Consider the following 22,809-nt stretch of genomic DNA (forward strand, 5'->3'; position numbering starts at 1 on the left):
CCACACATTCTGCTATGCTCTGAACTGTTCAGATGTTTTACATATAGTAAACTTTTTAATGTTAATACAACAACCCTTTGAGATAATAGATATTGAGACCATTATTGTTGTTACTGTAGCCCTACTTTCTACTTTTTAACTGTTAAAAAGTATTTTTGTTTTTTCACTTAGACATTTTATACTACCAGGTCCCAAAATTAGAATGCAGGTGGAAGGGAGGTAGGATGGAAGTTATACTTAATACTTTGATTTTTGTCTTTTAGAGATTGGAGATATTGCTGGTGTTGCTGATGTTACAATCAGGCAGTCGTACAGACTAATCTATCCTCGGGCCCCAGATCTGTTTCCTACAGACTTCAAGTTTGACACCCCTGTGGACAAATTACCACAGCTATAAGTTGAGGAAGCTAATGTGAAATTCCTGTGAACACTGAACTTTGCCTGTTGTACATAGCCTATATATACCAAGTGCTGGATTGAGCCTTTAATAAGGAAAAACAAAAGACATGGTACGCATTCCAGGGCTAAATATAAATTGCTTGGCATTCTGTATGTATATACTAGTGAAACATATTTAATGATTTAAATTTCATATTAAATTTGCTTTCTTTTGTAGCAATCTAGGAAACTGTATTTTGGAAAATATTTGAAATTCTTGAATAAAATGTTTTTCAAAACTAAAGTTTTTGTTATGTTACATATGTAATTTTTAATTTATATATATAATCACATACAATGCATATTGCAGCTAATAAAGCTGATAGAGGTCCTTGTTTTCCATTACTGTTTTCATATATATTTAATTTTCTTATTATAATAAAGTTGTGGAAATAATAGGCTTTTGAGGAACCACTGTTGAACATATTTAGTTTGCAGTTTGAAAGAGGGTATGTGTGTGATTTTTTAATACTTGTGTATTAATAAGCAAGAAGTGATTAAATGGGGCCTTGAAAGGCACTGGCTTTAGAAATGTAAGAATGTGTAAGTATGTGTTTTTTCTCAGTGAGCTAGTTGAGCGAAATAATTAGTAGTAGAGCCAGATGTCAGTTTTCAGATGTTTACATTTTAGTCTATAGAATCTGCATATCTATACTTCTTTGTTATTTTTACATTTTGGATACTCATAGTCTAAAACAGTATTTAAAATGGAAACTATTGGGCCTAAGGATGTCCAGGAATTTTTTTATCAAGCACCCCCCCTCGGTGGTTGTGATGTGAAGATGTTTTGCATATCACTCTTTGACAAACACTAATTTAAGGTTTCTTGTCACGACTGAGCGACTAAACTGAACTGACTGCTAGGCAGTGTAAGCGAAGACCAACAACATTTTGCCCTTTTGCTAATTAGGTAGTTTGTACTGGGGCCTTGAATCCATGCTAAACATCTCTATAAACTGTACTGCTTCAAAATAGGTCTCATGGTTCTTACACATTTGTAAAGAGGTTAACACTAGTTTGGGCTTCCCTGGTGGCTCAGTAAAGAATCCACCTGCAGCGCAGCAGACCAGGGTTCAATCCCTGGGTAGGGAAGATCCCCTGGAGAAGGCAGTGGCTATCCACTCCACTGTTCTTGCCTGGAGAATTCCATGGACAGAGGAACCTGGTGGGCTCCAGTCCATGGGGGTCACAAAAAGTCAGACACGACTGAGTGACTAACACTTCACTTTTCAGTACTAACTAGATTTAAAAGACAGTCTCCTGTTGTGGCCTTGGTGGGCAAATTCCAGCCCTGGTCCAGGAAGGAATTTTCCCTATTAGAAGATCAGACCTCCCCTGTCATTTCTGTTGACCATGGAAGGGAAAGGTATCAGACGATGAAGACAAATGATATTTCTCCCTTGCACAAAATGTAGGACATTGACATAGCACTACTCACAGCTGTGGGAGAATACTAGACAAATCGACAGAAGAACACTATAACCCAAATAAAGGATTGCAAGGATAGTGATGAAATGTAGACTCCAGGCACGTAGAGCCTATCTCACCCAGAGTGGGGCCTAGGAAGAAACAGAATCCTAGGTTACTCTCCCTTCCTGGGCATCACATCTCCCTTCCTGGGCACCACACATCTCCATCTTTCCAAGTGTAGATTGAGAGCAGTAGCCTCCCTCCTCTAATGCTCCACAATTTCTAGTGATTGACCACAAAACCACTGTTCAGTAATGACGTTCTACAAGCTGCAACCAGATAAATAGATCTTTTTAAAAGTTATTTTTGCAATTATCAAAGGTTAGTGCATGTGCATTACAGAAATTTAGAAAATGCATAATGAAAACACCCATGAGCCACCTGGAAATAGTCACCAGCATTTTGGTATTTAATTTCTTTCTGTTTGTTATATTTTCTTTTTAAAATAAAGCTGCAGTTTGGGTATAGTAATATTTGTTTAGTCTTTTCATTTTCTTGGCTAAAAAATGTATTCGGTCCAGTCGCTCAGTCATGTCCGACTCTGCAACCCCATGGACTGCAGCATGCCAGGCCTCCCTGTCCATCACCAACTCCCGGAGTTTACCCAAACTCATGTCCATCATTGGTGATGCCATCCAACCATCTCATTCTCTATCATCCCCTTCCCCTCCTGCCTTCAATCTTTCCCAGCATCAGGGTGTTTTCAAATGAGTCACCTCTTTGCATCAGGTGGCCAAAGTACTGGAGTTTCAGCTTCATCATCAGTCCTTCAGTGAACACCCAGGACTGATCTCCTTTAGGATGGACTGGTTGGATCTCCCTGCAGTCCAAGAGACTCTCAAGAGTGTTCTCCAACACCACAGTTCAAAAGCATCAATTCTTCGGCTCAGCTTTCTTTATAGTCCAACTGTCACATCCATACATGACCACTGGAAATGCCATAGCTTTGACCAGACGGACCTTTGTTGGCAAAGTAATGTCTCTGCTTTTTAATATGCTGTCTAGGTTGGTCATAACTTTCTTCCAAGGAGTAAGTGTCTTTTAATTTCATGGCTGCAGTCACCATTTGCAGTGATTTTGAAGCCCCCGAAAATAAAGTCATCCACTATTTTCCCATCTATTTGCCATGAAGTGATGGGACCAGATGCCATAAGATAACTAGAAAAATGTAGGTAAGCAAAAAGAAAAGGGAACTAGCTCCTGCTACTCAGCTATATCAATAACTTGGTCTTTTTTAAAAATATATTTTAAAAAATGGATCAATGAAACTGTTTAAAGAGTAAGCTGTAGGCAGGAGGTGTATTTGCATTTTTAGAGAACAGCACTTAGAGTCTTAACCTCAAGGTGGCAAAAGCTCGCCACTTCATTGAGAGCTGTAGAAGTTGAAGCCACCTTCTGTTCGAGGGCCTACATTTCAGCAACTTAGGGATATTAGTGAGCTGTGCAAGCCATTTCTATGAACAATGACGGTAAAGTGCATGCCAGCGTCTTTTGAACAGTAGAAAACTTGTTTACTGTGGCCCCTTCCATTTGGGTATTTGAAACAAAGGTTTAACTGAAAGCCACAATAATTGGCATTCTCTGCTAATAATCTCATTCAAGGACTTGATTATGAATTTCATGGAATCTGAGTTTACTCCAGTTTAATCTCCCTATTTTGTAGTTGAGAGAAGCACAGAGAAACCAAAAGCTGTGTCCAGGTTTGCTTAGCAGAGAGAGGACTAACTCAGGTCTGGTGGTCTCTCAATCCAGTGTTCTTTTCTACTAAACCATAAAGTTGAAGTTTATTTCATAGGATGCTGCTTCAGGACTGATTTTAGTCGTAGCTTTCAAATAGACCGGTTTCTAAATGAACAGAATTATTCAATGTAGTATTTGTATCTGGCTCTGGGGAAAGTTCCTCAGAGTGAGGTTTGCATTATTTTTAAATCAGCTCAGATGACAAAGAGTTAATAGCTAGAAACTGTTCTTTTATCTGACTAATTGAAATGCTGCTTAAACTAAATGCCTCTTGATAGTAAGCCTTTGTGTTCAGAGCAACAAATGTACTTTACCCAGGGTTATCTTTGGTTTCTGAGCTAATTTTGTATCACAGGTGCAAGATTTACTTTAATTATCAAGATGAACAGCTGGGAGGGGTCAGCCTGTTACCCATCTGGTCCTAATCCAGCCAAGAGGCCTCTGTGCCCCATGCCAATATTTCCAATTGTCAGTGGCCCTGACTTTTCCTGTTGCTGGAGTTTTAATCTCATCTGCCAATTGCAGAGCTACTGAGAGATTCCCTGGCCCCCTAAACACCTTGCTCTCCCCATCTCAGATATTACACATACATACTTCTTTCATCAGGATCTCAAGATCTTAAGGTGTCACTGAAACTGCCATTCAGCTGATCTCCAGGCCATCAGGGCACCAGCGTCTCTCAAAAGCACAAACTTCATTCATAATTCTTACTGGCATTTCTCTGGCTGGGGGGACATTTAGCTGCCATTCTGGGAGGCTCAAGCTCATACTTGGGGAAAGAGGAGAAGGGAAAAACTGACAATAAAACTTTTTTTCTGCAGAGTACCATAACCTCATAGTCTTTCTGACCTGCAACAACCTATGGTTGGTACCGCCATTATTTGGTTTGGGTTTTTTTTTAGTTCATCATTCCTCTTTTTTTTTAAACTGAAGATTTACAATGTGTAAATCACTGTGGCTGTATAGCCACAGTGATTCAGTTATACACATATATACATTTTTAAAATACTCTTTACCATTATGGTTTATCTTAGGATGTTGAAGTGGGATACAAGATTAACATGCAGAAATCAGTTTCTTTAACAATGAAATATCAGAAAAGGACTCAGAACTTTCAACATCCTGCTGCGTTGCTGTGGCCCAACAAACATCTGGTATTTGAACAGCTCCTCTCACTCCTAATTTGTCAATGTGAGCAGAGGTATATTCTTCAGTACAAAATAGGGGCTTGGATTTGGGCTCTTACACCACAATTTAGCTCTCTGACTTTTGAGTCTGCCATCATATTGGAGATGGTGGATGTTGAATGACAACTCTAAAAGGCATTTCATTAAGGGTTTTCCAGTAGCATGGACATCAAACTATGTAGGCTAGGGCTTCGATGGAAGACAGGCTTCCACTGTGTGATGACCTGGGCCCCCAGCCTGCTTCTGCTCTGACTTTGTTACGTGCTGGCGATTTTGAAAGGAAGGTTAAAAATGAATGACCTACTATAACTCCTTCATTTTACAGTAAGAACATCATTAGGGTGAAATGTTCACATCACTAGTGAGGTGAAATCACTTCTGTGCAGCAAAGGAAACAACAAAATGAAAATGCAGCCTACAGAATGGGAGAAAATATTTGTAAGTCATCTCTCTGATAAGGAGTTAATATCCAAAATAATATACAACTCAATACCAAAACAAAAGCAACCTCTCTCCCAAACAATTCAATTAAAAAAATAGGCAAAGGATCTGAATAGACATTTTTCCAAAGACGATATACAGATGCCCAACAGGTACATGAAAAGGTGCTCAACATCACTATAATCACGGAAACACGAATCCAAACCACGGTACGGTATAACCTCACAACTATTAGACTGGCTGTTACCAAAAAGACAATAAGCAAGTGTTAAACAAGGCTGTGAAGAAAAAGGAATCCTCATGCATTATCAGTGGGAATGTAAATTGGTACAGCCACTATGGAAAACAGTATAGAGATTCCTTAAAAACAACATAGAACTACCATATGATCTAACAATTACACTTCTGGGTATTTATCTGAAGGAAATGAAACCACTAACTCAAGATACATGCACCTCCATGTTCATTTCAGCATTATTTACAACAGCCAAGCTCTGGAAATGACCTTAGTGTCCACTGATGCTTGAACGGATAAAGAAGACGCGATATACAGATACAATGGAATAGTCTTCAGCCATTTGTGACAACATGGATGGACCCTGAGGACATTATGCTAAGTGAAATCAGTCAGACAAACACTGTTCAATTTCACACATGGTATCCAAAAACAAAAACCAAAATGACTTCACAGAGGACAAACTGGTGCTTGGGTGGGGAGAGTGGGAGAAATGGCTGAAGGTGACCAAAGGGTATAAACTCATAAAATTAGTTCACTTCGTTGTACAGCAGAAAGTAACACAACATTGTAAAGCAATTATACTCCATTAAAAAGTAAGTCATGGGGATGTAAAATATAGGTGGTAATTATAGCTTATTTGAAAGTTGCTAAGAAAATAGATCTTAAAAGTTCTCATCACAAGAAAAATAATTTTGTAACCATGTATTGTGACAGATGTTAACTAGAATTATTGTGGTGATAACTTTACAACACAATTTCTTGAATGAACCTTTTGGCCAATCCAATAAAAATACCAAGTCATTATGTCATATACCTGAAACTATATAAATATAATGAAATGTGACATTTTTCAATTATACCTCAATAGGAAAAATTGGTTGACTTTAATTAAGAGGGTTGATTTGTTTTTTGGGATAGGAAACCACACTGGAGTATATCCTTATGACTAAAATGATTCATTTATAGATCAAATGGTTAAGCACTAAACTTTTTAGGTTTCTTTTCTCATTCTATGCAAGTTTCTAGAACTGAGTAGTTTACTTAAAAAGAGAAACTTTCAACTCTTACTATGAAAATGACCCTGGCAATGATTCAGAGAAAATAATGAGCGGGTTTGGTAAAAGCTTACCTTGTATTGTCTGAAGAAGCAACCTGAAATAAAGGTGAATTCTTTGGGTTATTTTCTTACAATTGCCTTTAGGTTAAACCTAAAGAAACAATTCAGAATGCTGAAAGAAAAAAAAAATGGGGGAAGGGGAACAAAGGGCACTTTTAGAATGATTTAAGTAAAGTTCAATCTGTAGAATATAGTGTAATTATTATGCAATGATAATTCCATGGACTACATAGTACAAGGGGTTGCAAAGAGTCAGACATGACTGAGGGACTTTCACTTCACTAACTTCTTTCTAGCATACATCCCTGAATAGCAGAGGCTAGAAAGCAAAACTACCCACCAAAAACAAACCAAAAATCCCAGACTTTCTTGAAGTTTTTTAGATATAAAATTGAGTTCTTAATTTAGATATAAATTAAGATCTCAAATTTGAGATCATGACATCCCCATGTTATTTCAGTCATGGGGTGGCTTGACACAGTGCCAGCGGGACCAACAAGCCTAGGCTGGTGGCCTTGGGGACCATGAGCGGCAGTCGCACCCAGCACGTACTGCAAGCAAGGGCTTCACATACTGCTCTGGGTGCCTCTGAGACAGTTACAGATGTAGTCAACCTTATGCCTGAAGCAGAAGAGGATAAATAGGTTTGTGTGGTCTTTTCAGGCAATAGTGCTATTTTTCAAAAATTTATTTTTGTATTTTATTGATACATAATTTATAATATTGCATTAGTTGCTGCTGCACAGCAAATTCAGTTATATATATATTTATATATATGTATACATTTATTTTATGTATACATATTCTTGTATGATGGAGAAGGTGATGGCACCCCACCCCAGTCCCCTTGCCTGGAAAATCCCATGGACGGAGGAGCCTGGTAGGCTGCAGTCCATGGGGTCGCGAAGAGTTGGACGACTGAGCGACTTTACTTTCACTTTTCACTTTCATGCATTGGAGAAGGAAATGGCAACCCACTCCAGTGTTCTTGCCTGGAGAATCCCAGGGACGGGGGAGTCTGGTGGGCTGCCATCTATGGGGTCGCCCAGAGTTGGACACGACTGAAATGACTTAGCAGCAGCATTCTTGTATGATATACATACATATTATGTATACATATTCTTTTCCATTATGGTTTATCTCACAATATTGAATATAGTTTTCTGCTATAGGGCCTTATTGTTTTGCAGGTAAGTTTTAAAGCAAAAGACACTTTCCTTTCCCATGAAGAGTTGGTCTTTTTAGTATCATTAAACTCTTGAAGCAATGTATACAAAGATGAACAAAGATAGGATGGATGTTAATCCTTTTTGTATTCTACAAAGAATAAGACAGCAAGAAGCCTCCAGTGGTTAACAGTTTACCCTTAATTTCAGTTTTGCAACTGTTCCATTTTTTTTCCAACAAAAAGCATTTGTTAAGCAACTACACATTCTGAGTATGTGTTATGTTTAAAAAGTGGTGTGGTAGTTCATTTATGGGAATTTTATCCCTTTGAATTCCTTTATACCCATCCAGTCATTCACTTATTCAATCCCAACTGACTATAGTGAGCTTAAGAACATGAATCTTGTAAAGACTGGGCTGGAGTCCTGACTCTTCCACTTACTGTGTGACTTTGCACAAGTTACTTAGCTTTCTTAAGTCTCAGGTTTCTTACTTAGAAACTGCGAATACTTACCGTTTTTCACAAGGTTGTTGTGAAGATTCCGTAGAGTAACACAAAAGGCCTGATTTTATTTTTAATGAATCTTATTACTTAATAAAAGCCTATTACTCTTTATTGAATGCTACAGTGCATCAGCAACAGAGCTGTGCACTTGGCATCTAAGCTGAATAAAACACAACTTATCGAGAAAAGAGACATGTACACAAATAAATGCAATACAGCATGGAGAGTATTGTGCAGATTATGGTGGGGGATCAAGTGAGAACTTGATTAATTCTATATTGAGAGTGAGTGGTCAGAGAAAGATTGTTTTTCCCTTAGCAGAATCTGGAAAATGATTACCATTGAGTTCACTGGGTTTAGGCCCATCTCTGGGAAGACTGAAAATGATCACCATGAATCAAACCAGGTGGCCTCCTACTGCCTGGACCCTGTGGGCATGACAGCAGTTTGGCTGGCTTGCACCCTCCCATCAACACGTAAGCACAGTGCAGTCTCTTCTGGGCCCTAAACTCTTTGCTCCTTGGCACTTTCTTGCTCTCATAGCCAAACTTCTTGAAAGATCGCCCCTTGTTCCCACTGTAAACCTCTCCAGCCCAGGCCTCTTCCCGAATTCTAGGCTTGGACATCTCAACATGGAAAAGACACAACACAGAATAAAGAAATACATATATATGCATTACTTTTAATTTATATAGTTCTATTAACTAAACTAGAAGTAATTTCCAGTTCAAACAGTTCATGCACACTTTAATTTAGACTGCTTTTTTCTTCATAGGCCTCATTTCAAAGGTCTCCAATTTAGAGCATTGGCCTCAAATGACAACATTTAAAAGGTCATTTTGGCATTTATTTCTTACCTATTCTAACTAGACTATAACACAACTTGAAGGAATAGTGAAGCAGTAGTATCAGTGTGTAAAGAAAAAGCAGGTACCAAGGAGGCATCAGGGGTTCTTTAGAAATCAAATTGCAACTTATTTGCTTTATCAGAAAAGCCTGGGTTTTGATGAGCCCAGGATGGTGGATTAGAAAACGCTATGACTTTTTTTTTTTTTTACAGTGTTTAAATGCTGGAAATCCCTAGAAGTCTACTAAGTGGTTTATAAGCAGTTTGGGGGCCAAAGATAAAATTACTGGGATTAAGGTTTTTTCACACAATTTCAAATTTGTAAAAGATAAAAGTAGTTACTATTTCCATAGAAACCTAACTCTTGTTAATAATTACATTCTTAAATATTGCATGCACCTACACAGACTGTGCCAATCAGATAAGGCAGTAAGGTATTTTCATTTGCATATTGTTTAGTCTTGGTTAGTTCACATTTTTCATAATTTTTTTATATTATATCCATATTTCACAAAATAAACCAGCAACTCAAAAACGGCTCACTAAAATATAAAAAGCATGAAGAAGCAAATACTATAATTCACCATAATGCTATCAATGTCAAAAATACTGACCTGGATTCCACTGAGAATCTAAAATATGAATCTGTACACTAGGAGAAATAAACTTGTGAGTGTGATGACTTTGTATAAATAGCAAAAAAGAAAATAGAAATTAGGAACTGTAACAACAATTACCTAAAAATTGGATTTTTTCAGGACCATTGATGTGTTTGCCTATTTCCCATTGAGGCATTGAAGGTAGTGACATGAAGCTTTTAAGCTTTCATATCATTTTTTTTTTTTTTTTGGCCATGTGGCGTGGCATGTGGGATCTTAGTTCCCTGACCAAGGATCAAACCTGTGCCTTCTGCAGTGGAAGCAATGAGTATTAACCACTGGATCTCCAGGGAAGTCCCTCCTGTTACTTTTCAAATATAGTGATCACTTTGGTAAACTGAACAAGTTTTTCTAAAACAAGTGAAAAATGCTTTCTAGTATGAAACTGAATCACAAATACAGACTCTTAAAAATGAGGGTCTATAATGGCAGAACAGACATAAAAATATGAAATGAAGAAAAGTTGATAAAGAATCCTGAAATGTTCCATTTAAATCAGCATAAACTCATAATTTTGAAAAAGGTTTATTTCTATATCAACTGAAAGGATTTAGAAATCATGACTTCACAACAGCAGATTTTAAGTTTCTAAATATTCTTTCTCATAAAAAGGGCTAATTCCAGCTTTTGCAGGGATTGCATATAGTGGGACAAGAACATCTCATAGCACAAGCAAGCAAGGAGGTACTCAAACACCAATGGGTTCAAGTCTGGGGACAATTGAAGCATCCAAGAAAAAAAATAGTAATAGCAATGGATTATAATACAATGATTTTTAAAAAACCCACACAATACTCAATTTTATTTTTTAAGTGAGGTTAGGAGGATAAAGGGAAAACTTAACAGGAATGGCAGTTATCACATGTAGATGAAATACTAGCGTTGGAAAATTATTCTGCAACTCCCAATGTAGTAAGTTATTCAGGTAAGTATTGGGAGGAAGGTTGTTTGGAAAAAAAATGTATTGTCTCAGATTGTCTGTTAGTTATAAAGGAAAAATATGTATTCACAAACAGAGCTCTCATGGTCATCAACTTAAACAAGTGATCAAACTTAGTGGAAAAATGTGATATTACATTTCTCCTGATGTAATACAATAAGAAGTATGTAATACCACTGATGTAGTTAGTATTCCTGGGGGAAAGTAAAGCGGAGTTTTAATTTTATTCTGTCTTCATCTTACTTTCAGGGGGAGTTGACTATCTACTGGCCTAATTTAAAACCAACTTAAAAGGTTTGTAGCATAACAAGAAAAAAAAAAAAAAACACTGGGCAAAGAAGGGCTCAAGGTTCTGGCTCTGCCACTTAGCAGCTGTGTGAGCTGGGGCAACTTACTTCACTCGGCCACCTTCACAGGGATAGCCTTGGGGATTAAATGCGATCATATATGGTAGAATACTGAAATTTTTAAATATTACTGTTGTGCTTCTAAAAACAGGGAAAAGTGGTAATACTAAGGTCACAAGCAGGCAATGGTTTCAGGTCAGAGATCTGATTAGGATGACAAGCAAGTGAATAAAATAGAACTGAATAGAAAGTGGGTGGGGTTAAAAGGCAAGATCTAAAATGTCAGTGAAAATGGGAACACTTAAACTGCCCTGGAAAGCCCAGTGCCAAGATGGTGATCTTGATCTCTTAGATTTCTTTCTGTTTATGTTCATGCCTAGGAGATACACAGTGCTGATTATTTGAAGAGAGGAGGGGTGTTTTACAAATTACATAATTATATATCCTTGGCAACATCAAGCACATATTTCATTTATACAAATACCTACTTGGCATGTACACCCATACAAGAGAGAAAGAAAAGTAAATTTTGCTACCAGTTTGTCTCCTGTTTTACTCCATATCTTAATCAATCTATTTTTCAGAGTGAACATGATAAGGGAGGCAGGTGAACTGTCTCTCAGCTGGTCTCAATTTCACATGCCTTTCACAGGTGTTTGTTCGGTGGGGTATACAACATAGTTCCTAGATGCAAGCCCATCACTTAAACTAATGCTCATCTTAATAACGGCAATGTGTTTTGATGCTGGAGGACAAACTGATCGCTTTGACATAAAGACAGTATATCTGGCTCCAACGTATAAGCAAATAAAGCTACAGCAAAGTCAGCAAGCGATCAAAACTGGAGTGAGAAAAATGTTGAGCAAGAAATGAAAAGGCATCCAAATTGGAAAGAAGGGAGTAAAATTGTTGTTATTTGCAGATTACATGATATTATATAAAGAAAATCCTACAGACTGAAACAAAAAAAATTAGAATTAATCAACAAATTCAGTAAAGTTACAGGATGTAAAATCAACATATAAAAATCAGTTGTGTTTCTATACACAACATCTGTATTATTCAAAGTTATCTATAGATTCACTGCAGTCTCCGTCACAATTCCAATGATATTTTCCACAGAAATAGAAAAAAATAATCCTAAAAATTTGTTTGGAGCCACAAAAGGAAACTCGAATGACCAAAGTGATCTTGAGAAAGAACAAAACCAAAGGCATTCATTCACACTTGCTCATTTTAAACTAAAATACATAGCTAATTAAAACAGCACAGTACTTGCATAAAAGTGGACATAGCACAGTACAGAGTCCAGAAATATGTCCCCCGCCACATTTATAATCAATTAATATTTGACAAGAGATCCAAGAACACTCAATGGGGAAAAGATAGCCCCTTCAATAAAGGGTGCTAGGAAAACTGGACAACCATGTGAAAAAAATGAAACTGGATCTCTGACACCATTCACAAAAATTAATTCAAAATGGATTAAAGATGTAAACCTAAGATCTAATACCATAAGACTTCAAAAATACATAGGAAAAGTTTCCTGACACTGGTCTGAGCAATGACTTTTTAGATATGATACCAAAAGCATAAGCTACAAAAGCTAAATAAGTAAGTGGGACTACATTAACTAAAAAGCTACTGCACAGCAAGAGAAAATTAACAAAATGAAAAGGCAACCTATGGAATGGGAGAAAGTGTTTGCAAACCATGTATCAGAGAAGGAGTTAGTATCCAAAATATACAAAGAACTCATACAAACCAATATAAAAAAAAAACCAAAATGAACTATCTGATTGATAAGCCTCATGTACAAGTTGATCTAATGATTCTGAGATCCTAATACACTTTAAAGTTTGAGAACCACCAGACTAAGGAAATTTCGTACTGGCTCACTTCATGGTAGTGAGACAAGCTAGCATGGTTGTTTAGATGCAGAAACAGATTTAATACAGATTTGGATGGGTTTAACAGGGTTAAGAAGCAAGAGAGGAGCAGGGGGCTGAGGATATACATTAAACAGTATGATGGAGATGGCAATATAAGGTAGAAGAGGAGAAAAGTGAGGATTCAAGATGGTGAGGAGTATATAATTTATTAATATTACTGAACTAATTAAATCACCATCCAAACGGAAGATCTAAACTTCTACCTATCAGTATTATTGTTGTTCGGTTGCTAAGTGATGTCTGACTCTCTGCAACCCCATGGACTGCAGCAGGCCAGGCGTCCCTGTCCTTCACTATCTCCCGGAGTTTGCTCAAATATCGGCAGAGTATGAGATGGTTGGATGGCATTACCAATTTGATGGACAAGAGTTGAGCAAGCTCCGGGAGTTGGTGATGGACAGGGAAGCCTGGTGTGCAGCAGTCCATGGGGTCGCAGAGTCAGACACAACTGAGTGACTGAACTGAACTGAGTCAGTGATGCCATCCAAATCTCCCATTCTCTGCTTCCCTCTTTTCCTTTTGTCTTCAATCTTTCCCAGCATCAGGGTCTTTTCCAGTGAGTCAGCTCTTTGCATCATCATGTGTATTCCACCCCTATCATATTCTTTCATTTCATCAGGTAATCCTATCTTTATTTTTCAACAATTACTTGCTTAAAAAAGAAAAGAAAAGCAATTTATCACATTTATGTTTGGTTTGGCTTAATTTTTAACTTTCAAAAACTTCTATGACACTGTACATAGTCTTTATTAGCTTCTTTCACATATTTTGCTCTTTTGTACCGTTCACTATAGGGGCAGTTGATCATCATTGCTCTGTAATATTTCACGGTTTAATTATATTTTATTAAACCATTTTCTTCCATTGATAACTATTTGGGGTGTTTCCAATTTTGCTTACAAATAGTGCCAGGAACAGTATTGTGTGTATGTAGAAAGAGTTTCTTTAGGATACAGTGCACTGTATGCTCAGTCATGTCCAACTCTTTCCATCCCACTGACTGTAGCCAACCAGGCTCCTCTGTCAATGCACTTTCTCCAGGAAAGAATACCAGAGTGGGTAGCCATTTCCTCCTCTAGGGCATCTTCCAAACACAGGGATTGAACCCATGTCTCTTACATCTCCTGCATTGACAGGCGGATTCTTTACCACTTGCACCACCTGGGAAGGCTATAGTATAGTACCCAAGTGGAACTGCTGGGAACCAAAGTATGTAAATGTTCAACTTTACAAGATAACACCAAATTGTGTTCCCAGAGTGGCTATTTCTTTATACTCCTCACAACAATTTACACAAGATCTTTGTTCCACTCCATCTCTACCACTTGATATGAGCTGAATGTAAAATTTTTGTCAATTGAATGTGTGCAATTGCTCAGTGGTAAAGAATCTGCCTGCCAATACAGGAACCACAGGAGATGTGGGTTCAACTCCTGAGTTGGGAAGATCTTCTGGAGGAGGAAATGGCACCTCCAGTATTCTTGCTTGCATAATCCCATGGCCAGAGGAGTCTGGTGGGCTACAGTCCACAGGGTCACAAGAGTTGGACACGACTGAGCAACTGAGCACAGCACACAATTTTATCTCAGTATGGTCTTGATTTTGTAGTTTCTAAGAACAGTTGAGACTGGACACATATACTGTTCATGTGAAATATCTGTTCATATCTTTTGAACTTTGTCACTGTCTTCCTTATTGAATTTCAGGAACTTTTAATGTATATTAGCTATCATTCTGTTACATGATGGAAATAATCTTCCAGTTTGTGACTTGCCTTTTTACTTTATGATGTCTTCTCATAAACAGAACTTTTGAATTTTACTATGGTTGAATTATGAATTTTTCTTACATTTTAGTGCTTTCTTATCCTATGTATATAGTATTTTCACTGATTGATGTCTTATTTTCGACATTTTTTTAAATTCATTTGAAATTTTAGGATGGTGTGACACAGAAATTCAGTTTCTTTTTCCCTTTCCATATGGGTAAGCAATTTTCCTGGCTCTATGGAACATTATTTTTCTCCACTAAATTGTCATATTGCTCTTTTTAAAACTTTTTATTGACTTTATCTTCATTGCTGTGTGGGCTTCCTCTGGGTGTGGTGCGCAGGGGTACTCTTTAGTTGTGGTGGGCAGCTTTCTCACTGTGGAGGCTTCTCTTGTTGCAGTGCATGGGCTCAGTTGTCTCTGGGATCTTCCTAGACCAGGGATTGAACCTGTGTCCCCTGCACTGGCAGGCGGATTCGTATCTACTGTGCCACCAGGGAAGTCCCCAGGTTGCTTCTTTTGTATATCAAGTTATATATATATATGTGTGTGGGTCTGCTCCTTGGCCTTATTGTTTAATTTGTAATATGTACCAATTCTACAAATAATTGCTACACTTTTTAAATTCTTCATATGTGGTAGGGTAAATTCCTTCTCCTCCTCTTTGTTCTTCAGAAATTTTTAAAACTATTCTTTACTATTATTGACTTTTTGTTCTATATAAACTTTCCATGGACTATACAGTTCATGGAATTCTCCAGGCCAGAATATTGGAGTGGGTAGCCGTTCCCTTCTCCAGGGGATCTTCCCAACCCAGGAATCGAACCGGGATCTCCTGCATTGCGGGTGGATTCTTTTAAGAGCTACCAGGTAAGCCCCATATAAATTTTAGAATGAACTTGTAAAGTTCTACCAAAAAAAGATGTTGAAACTCTGACTGGAGTTGCATTAAACCTACAGAGCAATTTGAGGAAAACTTGGTAGCACATGATAAGATGGGATATTTCTACATTTACTTAGGTCTTCTTTAATGTCTCCCTGTAAAGAATTAAAAAAAAACAGAAACAACTGATTTTGCACATCTTTTGTTAAATTTATTTTTAGGTAACTTAAATTTCATCGCTATTGAAAGGTTGTTTTTTAAAAATATTTTGTATTCTAATTACTTGATAATGATCCAAAGACATGTCACTGGCTTTTTGTATCTTCATCTTATAACCAGAATCTTAGATCAACTATGATTGTTAGCTAATTGTAGTCTTTGAGTTTTCTAGGTTGATAATCATAACAACCATTTTACATCCTCCTTTGAATGCTTATATTATTGAGAGTAGCAGAGTTCAATGTTGAAAAGTAGTAATAACAGGCATCCTAGCCCTATTCCCCAGTTTTAAAGAGAATGTTTCCTCATATGGGATGATGCCATTGAGTTTTGTTACTTGTGTTTTTTGTTTTACTATATATATCACTTATCAGTTTAACCAACTCTGCCATGCCCTATTAAAGCATGAATGTGATCAGCTGTTTCTAAATCTATTACCTTTTCTTCTATAACCTGTTACTATGGTAAATGACAATTACAGATTTTCTAAACTAAGTCATCCTTAATTTGCTAATGGAAGTGTGTTTTATATATATCACTGAATCTGATTTGCTAATATTTTTTAGTATTTTTATATCAATATTTATGAGATAAAATTCATATATAATCTTTTTATTCTAACTAGTCAGAAAATATAATTGGTATAATTTTACAATTTTCTGCAATTTTTGTAAATGCTCCATTTTGTAAACGTATTTGAAAAGAATGTAGATTCTCTTAATTGTTGGATGCAGAAATCTATGTATGCCCACTGGACCAAGCTTATTGTTTTCTTCAACATTTTATATCTTTGCTAATTAAAAAGTCTGTTGTCCAAGAATGTGAGTTGAACTCTTCCACCCTAATGAATATTTGTTATTTTTAAGTTGCTCTTAAAGTTTGTATTTAGAGACTACTTTATTAGATACATATGTGCTTTGAATTACTGTACCTTTTTGGTGAATTTACTCTTTTATCATTGTGTAGAAACACTCCACTCTTGGTAACAAAAACGTCTTTTTTTCAAGATGCATCGAAAATCAGTTTTGTTCGATATTAAGTAAAGCTAGCACACCTTCACTTTGACTGGTTTTTGCATCATATACATTTCCTCCTACTTTTACATCCAACTTCTCTATGTATGTATATTTTAGATTGATCTTTTTGTAAACATTAGAAAGCCAATTTCCTTTTTTACTTTGCTTTTAACTAAAGCCTTTAACCAGCTTTCTCTATTTACACTGCTATACATTTAGACTTCTACCATCTTATCTTTGATTTGAAATTTATATACACTATATTCAGTGAATATCTTGACATTTTATGATTATACATTTAACTAAAGTTAATCAATACCTTGACACCCCAACAACACAATAGAATACTTTAGCTCTGATCTTCTCTCCACTTTCTTACATTTGCTATCCAGGTTTCTGTTGACTTAACCTAGGGGAAAAAAGGCTTCTATGTGTGGACTTGGTTTATTTAGATTTCCTTGTTTACCATTTTATTTACTTACAAGCCTTTTTTTTGTATCTTAGATCATCATTTTGGGATCATTTTCTTTCTTCTTGAAGCACTTCCTTTTGAGTACGACTCTTGATCCAAACTCTTTTAAAAAATATTTTAAATTGCTCTGATTCTTAAAAAATATAATTTTACTTTCTACACAATTCCAGGTTGACATTTCATTTTTCAATGCTCTGAAAATATTCCATTGCTTCTATTGCTGCTATTGAAAAGTTAACTGTTTGTCTTTCTTTCATAGATAATTAGTCCTTTCTCCCCGGTATTTTCAAAATGTTGTCTTTGCGGTCTGCAGTTTCACTACAATGATGGAATTGTCCAGGCAAGAATACTGGAGTGGGTAGCCATTTCCTTCTCCAAGGATCTTCCTGACCCAGGAATGGAACCCAGGTCTCCTGTTAATGCAGGGAGATTCTTTACTGTCTGAGCCGTCAGGGAAGCCCTTAAACTATTAGTCCTTTCCCCCTGCGTATTTTCAAGATGTTGCCTTTGTGGTTTGCAGCTTCACAACAATGATTCCATGCATAAATTTATGTTTCTGCATGGAGAATATGGTACTTCTTAAATATTTTTCATCTCTGGGAAATTTGCAGCCATTATCTCTGTACATACTGCCTCTCTTCCATTTCTTCTGATTGAGTCTCCCTCCCATCTTCCACACCTCTTAAACCTCCTTTCAGATTTTTCATTTTCTCATTGCTTTATTTGACTAACTAAGTTCTTTTTTCACCTGTCTCATCTGCTGTAATGCTTCCACTGAGTTTCAAACTTGGTCAATTATATATATTAAAAAAATTTTTTTTCAAAATGTTAATTTCTTTCAAATATCATTTTACATATTTATGCTGATAAATTTTAGGCATATAAACATTTTTATATAGTTATATTCTGCATCTAAGGGTCCTAATGTTTGCAGTCTTTTGAAGGGGATGTCTATATTTGCTTTTTTTATTGGTTTCACTAAAGATATCTTCCTGTCACTCATCTATTTGGTGATCTGTGATAGTGTACTGCTTGATTTTGATTTGTGAAAATCCTATATATTTCCATTCCAGAGAAGTTTTCATTCAGAAAATATTTGATTCTACTATAGTAGACAGACAGTGATATGTAAAATAGAACTTGAGCTCCTCTAGAGAATTTTAGCACAGAATGTAAGTTCTATTGCAATTCCAAAGTTTGTTATCCCCATAACAGCGGTGCTACAGAAATCCATCCTTGGCAACTCTATTTCTTCTGGGTGCCTGCATTTCCAAAGTCAGCTACCCTCCATCCTGGCTCTTATCCTCTCCAACTTCCAACTTCTCTGGACTAATCTCTGAGTATTCTCACTCTTGTGCTTGGATACTCCCTAACTCTTAGATGCTGAAGCCTTAGTGTGTCCAGATTCATGCTCAAAAGTTTGTTTGACTACTGTGGAGTGAGGAATTGCCAGAGACCACTTTTATCTTTAATGAGACTAGCCATGACTCAAAATATTGTCCTTTTGGATGTCTGAGAGCTTCTACTTAGTCATGATACTAGAAGTAGAAATCATGCAAGATTTTTGACACTTAGAAGATACTTTAAAAACTTACCTCTATTTATATATGTATATATTTATATACATATGTTTATAAATACACAGTTATATTTGTATATACATATGAAGCTTATATCAGAGAAACACTAGATATCAAAAAATAGCTAGAAGGTAAATAAGAATTCTGAATTAAAAATACGATCCATGGGTTGGCATTTGCTCTTTTGGGTTTCTCATACTCACCCCTCAGTGCTTTGGAAAGATTAGCAGCACTTGTAAAACTTCTGTTAGACTTCAATCTATAATGCAGCTTTCACTTAGTCAACATATAATGTGATTTACACTACGACCTTAATTTGTGTCACAGAGATAGCATGGATCTTTTTTACATTTCTAAAATATTCCATTCATAATTTTTGAATAAGATGACTACAAAATGGCTAATAATCTGTTTTCGTTTACCTATTTTCAAAAAGTCATGTCCTAAAATTAAATAAATTAATCTCAAACAAAAGTACATATAATACATTTTAGCATTAATGTATACCATTCTTCATTTATGAAGACTTTGGTGCTTTCTTTTTTGTACTTTTCTATACTTAGTGTCTAGCACACGGAAGGCATTGCATAAGTAACCACTGAATGAAAGATGCTACTAAACTTATAGGAAAAAAATGCAAAATTTTCCCAGTATTACCAGTGAAGTAGAAAATTCGGTTTGATTCTTAATGATTTTGCCCTTCCCCAGGACTAAAAGTACCTGCAAGAAGATTAACTAAAGCTAACTTGTCTTCAGGATATTGAATATAGTAAAGCTAATACATATTTTGACCAACAGTAAGTTTCCAAAAGGAAATAATACTTAAAAACAAAATTACAAATTACAATCTATTTAAACTTTAATTTGTGCATTTGTGGTAATTTATGACTGCAAAACACTTTTTCTTAAAATGACATAAAGGCACATTTCATTTGAATGCATAGTGTACCATTCTAAAATATCCTAATTTCCTTACAAAGTGCTTGAGCAGTCACTTACACATACAGTAATAACAAAATATATTTACACTCTATAGAGTTTAAAAATTTTAAATCTGACTAAAATATATATATTTTTAAAACTACAGAAAAAAATTAGTGCTTTCTTCAGCTTAATTGTGTGAATATACCCTGCCCTCTAATTTTTTTAGTGATTGACTTTAATTAAAAAAAAAAAATTCTGTACACTGTGTAGTTACAAAATGCTATGTCAGTTTTTAATGCTAAAAACCTATTTTAGACATTGCTTTCTATGCATATTTGAGAACCAGAAAAGGTGAGCAGACTGTACCTCAAAAGTATTTAGTGTTTTTTAATGTTGTATTAACACTGTTTACATTAAAAGCAGACAGTTTGGCTAAGATCCTCTATTGTCCTTTACCAAGGAAGTGAACTGGCATTTTAAAATAATTTTAAAACAACATATTGCTCCCTTTTCCTATAAGATTTTCCCCAAAGGGATCATGGTTTATAATCAATTTATAAGGAAATAGAAATTATCTCTGAACAATTTTAACTGTTCTCAGAGTATAGCAAAAACATGCCAACATACCCTGGCAAGGTGGAATATTCATATATGTTTTAAGCTCAAAAAACCTCTATAAATCAACAGGATTTCATTTTCTCATAGGATTTAAACTTCAGCATTTTTAAGACATAAGACAATAGTGATTAAATGGTTAACTCATTATTGGTTAGTTAACAACTTGCTCTTCCTGAGGTATGACAACGCTAACACACTAAGCACGGAATCAAAGATGTTATTATTGAACTAAGGAAAAACAATAAAGTCATGGACTAGGAGGGAAAATAACTGAAACAAAACAAAACAAAAAACCAAAACTCCAGGCAAGTAGAAAAGTCATGGCTTGCAAAAAGACTTTCCTATAAGGGCATTAAAGAGCCACAAATGGATCCTTGTACAAAGTATTTGATCAAATTATTTTTGAGACTTTTGAGGTACAGCTTTAGTGTTATAATAATTTTTATAAAATATAGACTGTTTTATCAAAAATATTTATACATTCTGTTATAATATATTGCTTCTGCCCTCAGTAACTGCCAATATAAAATCTGGATCCAGTGGCCTAAAATGTACAAATGCACTTAATGTAAATGCTGGAGTCTGAGGTGTCTGCTTGGCCACTGTACAAAAGTGATGAAGTGGTGAAATTAAATAATAAACCTACAACATAGAATACATTACAACTTGCACATATACATGTTCACAGCATGTATACAATGATAATCCATATGTTTTAACAAAGATATAGTTCCCTTCTACAGTAGACACAAGAACAAGATGAACTAGGTTGATAAATGTACAATGCATATCAAAAAAAGGAGCAATCAGTTCACTGATTCTGGAAGAAAGTGTGACTGAATGTACTAGGCATCTAGACTTTGGGAATGCATACAGGTAACAGTGTCTTGGTTCAGGATGATCATTAAGTCCTCATTCTTAAAATTTTAAGTAAATGCAGATGTTTAGTTGTTCCTGTTTGTTTCAGCATGGTTGATTTAATAAGATCGTTTGGCAAGTAGCTCAGTTGGAAAGCTATGAGGCTCTGTTAACATGGTTGGTAAAGATAAGGCAATAAAAATTTTCTAATAAATATAGAAAATGTATAATACAAGACATCAATTCATTTCATTTTAAAAAAGCCCCAAAATGTGCACAAACTATTACTACATTTTTTTTGGATACTACAGTAATTTCTTTAAAAAAATAAGAGCATTTGCCTTATTCAAACAGAATCATACTACGTGTGAATAGTAATAACATCCTAAGCCCTCTTTTCCTCTTTTTGTAAAACACACCTAAGGAAAATTAACTAATTAACTTTCCTTCCATTTAAGGCAGGCATATGGCAAAGCTAGGGACTGCAGAAGAGTGTTTTTTTTCCCCTCTGATTTTAAAAAATAAGACTATTGATCCAAAAGTATTCATTTGTGATAGACTTTCATGGCCGATGTTCATTCAGCTTAAACTCCATAAAACTGTTTCCAGTGTTCAGAATTTTGTTTAAAATACATTGAAAAGCCACTTTTCAAGAAGGTATTAGAATAGTACTTTTAAACACATCTTCATATGTTTAAAAAAACTCAGCTTTTGTTGGCACAGAGAGCAAATGAAGGGCTGCTATTTTTAAGAGGTCTTCTTGTGAGTCAGTCTGCTTGGTTTCACAGTGTGTAGGAACTTAACACCAATCAGCAATGTAGTCAAAATCTCTGAACATTTCTTGCTCCTCTTCTGAAAGTATCCTTGGTTCTCGAGGTGGAGTCAGAATAGGTGCTTCTGAGGTAAATTCATCATCAAAATTACTAACATCTTCCCGTCCTCTAATTGTAGGTACAAATGGTGGCTTAACTTTTTTGTCCATCAGAGCGCTCCAATCAATTAGCTGGATTACAAAATATAAAATGACCAGTTTAGTTTCCTACTTCTAACTGCTAGAGTTTCAGAAAATTTGTAAACTTTCACACTTACTCGGAAAAATGGGTGTTTTTTCACATCCTCTGCATCTTTTTCACCAGCTCCAAGGCGTCGCTCAGGATTTCTTCTTAATAACTAACACAATACAAAGGAAGAAAGTAAGTATAAAACCAGAGATTCACTGAGAAGGATTCTCGTAACTTGCAAGCTTTTAGAGTTTTTTTTAGTATGTGTTTGTCTAAACCATGAACATCTAAGACTGAAAAACAATTTCTAAAATGCTACTGGGACATATTCTTAATATCAGTCAGTTCAGTCGCTCAGTCGTGTCTGACTCTTTGAAACCCCGTGACTTCCCTGTCCATTACCACCAGGCTTCGCTGTCTA

The 22,809-nt window shown here is 35.9% G+C and overlaps 2 protein-coding genes across 5 annotated transcripts in view; one reads left to right on the forward strand and one right to left on the reverse strand.

The window, feature by feature from the left end:
• GTF2B (general transcription factor IIB) overlaps positions 1 to 682 on the forward strand; it is a 30,895-nt gene extending 30,213 nt beyond the window's left edge. For both annotated transcript variants that reach the window (XM_005888418.2, XM_070367736.1), the window contains exon 7: positions 264 to 682. In XM_005888418.2, coding sequence (XP_005888480.2) covers positions 264 to 397 — 134 coding nt within the window. In that variant the 3' untranslated portion in view covers positions 398 to 682. The remainder of the gene's footprint in view (positions 1 to 263) is intronic.
• A 9,658-nt stretch (positions 683 to 10,340) lies between these two features.
• PKN2 (protein kinase N2) overlaps positions 10,341 to 22,809 on the reverse strand; it is a 144,782-nt gene continuing 132,313 nt past the window's right edge. For 2 of the 3 annotated variants that reach the window (XM_070367738.1, XM_005888419.3), the window contains exons 21-22: positions 22,477 to 22,557; positions 10,342 to 22,390 (exon numbers count right to left, since the gene is read on the reverse strand). In XM_070367738.1, coding sequence (XP_070223839.1) covers positions 22,187 to 22,390; positions 22,477 to 22,557 — 285 coding nt within the window. In that variant the 3' untranslated portion in view covers positions 10,342 to 22,186. Of the gene's footprint in view, positions 22,391 to 22,476; positions 22,558 to 22,809 lie in introns of all 3 variants that reach the window. The other variant, XM_070367737.1, reaches the window with a different exon arrangement.

This window comes from Bos mutus, chromosome 3 (assembly GCF_027580195.1).
Source record: "Bos mutus isolate GX-2022 chromosome 3, NWIPB_WYAK_1.1, whole genome shotgun sequence".
Classification (NCBI taxonomy): Eukaryota; Metazoa; Chordata; class Mammalia; order Artiodactyla; family Bovidae; genus Bos; species Bos mutus.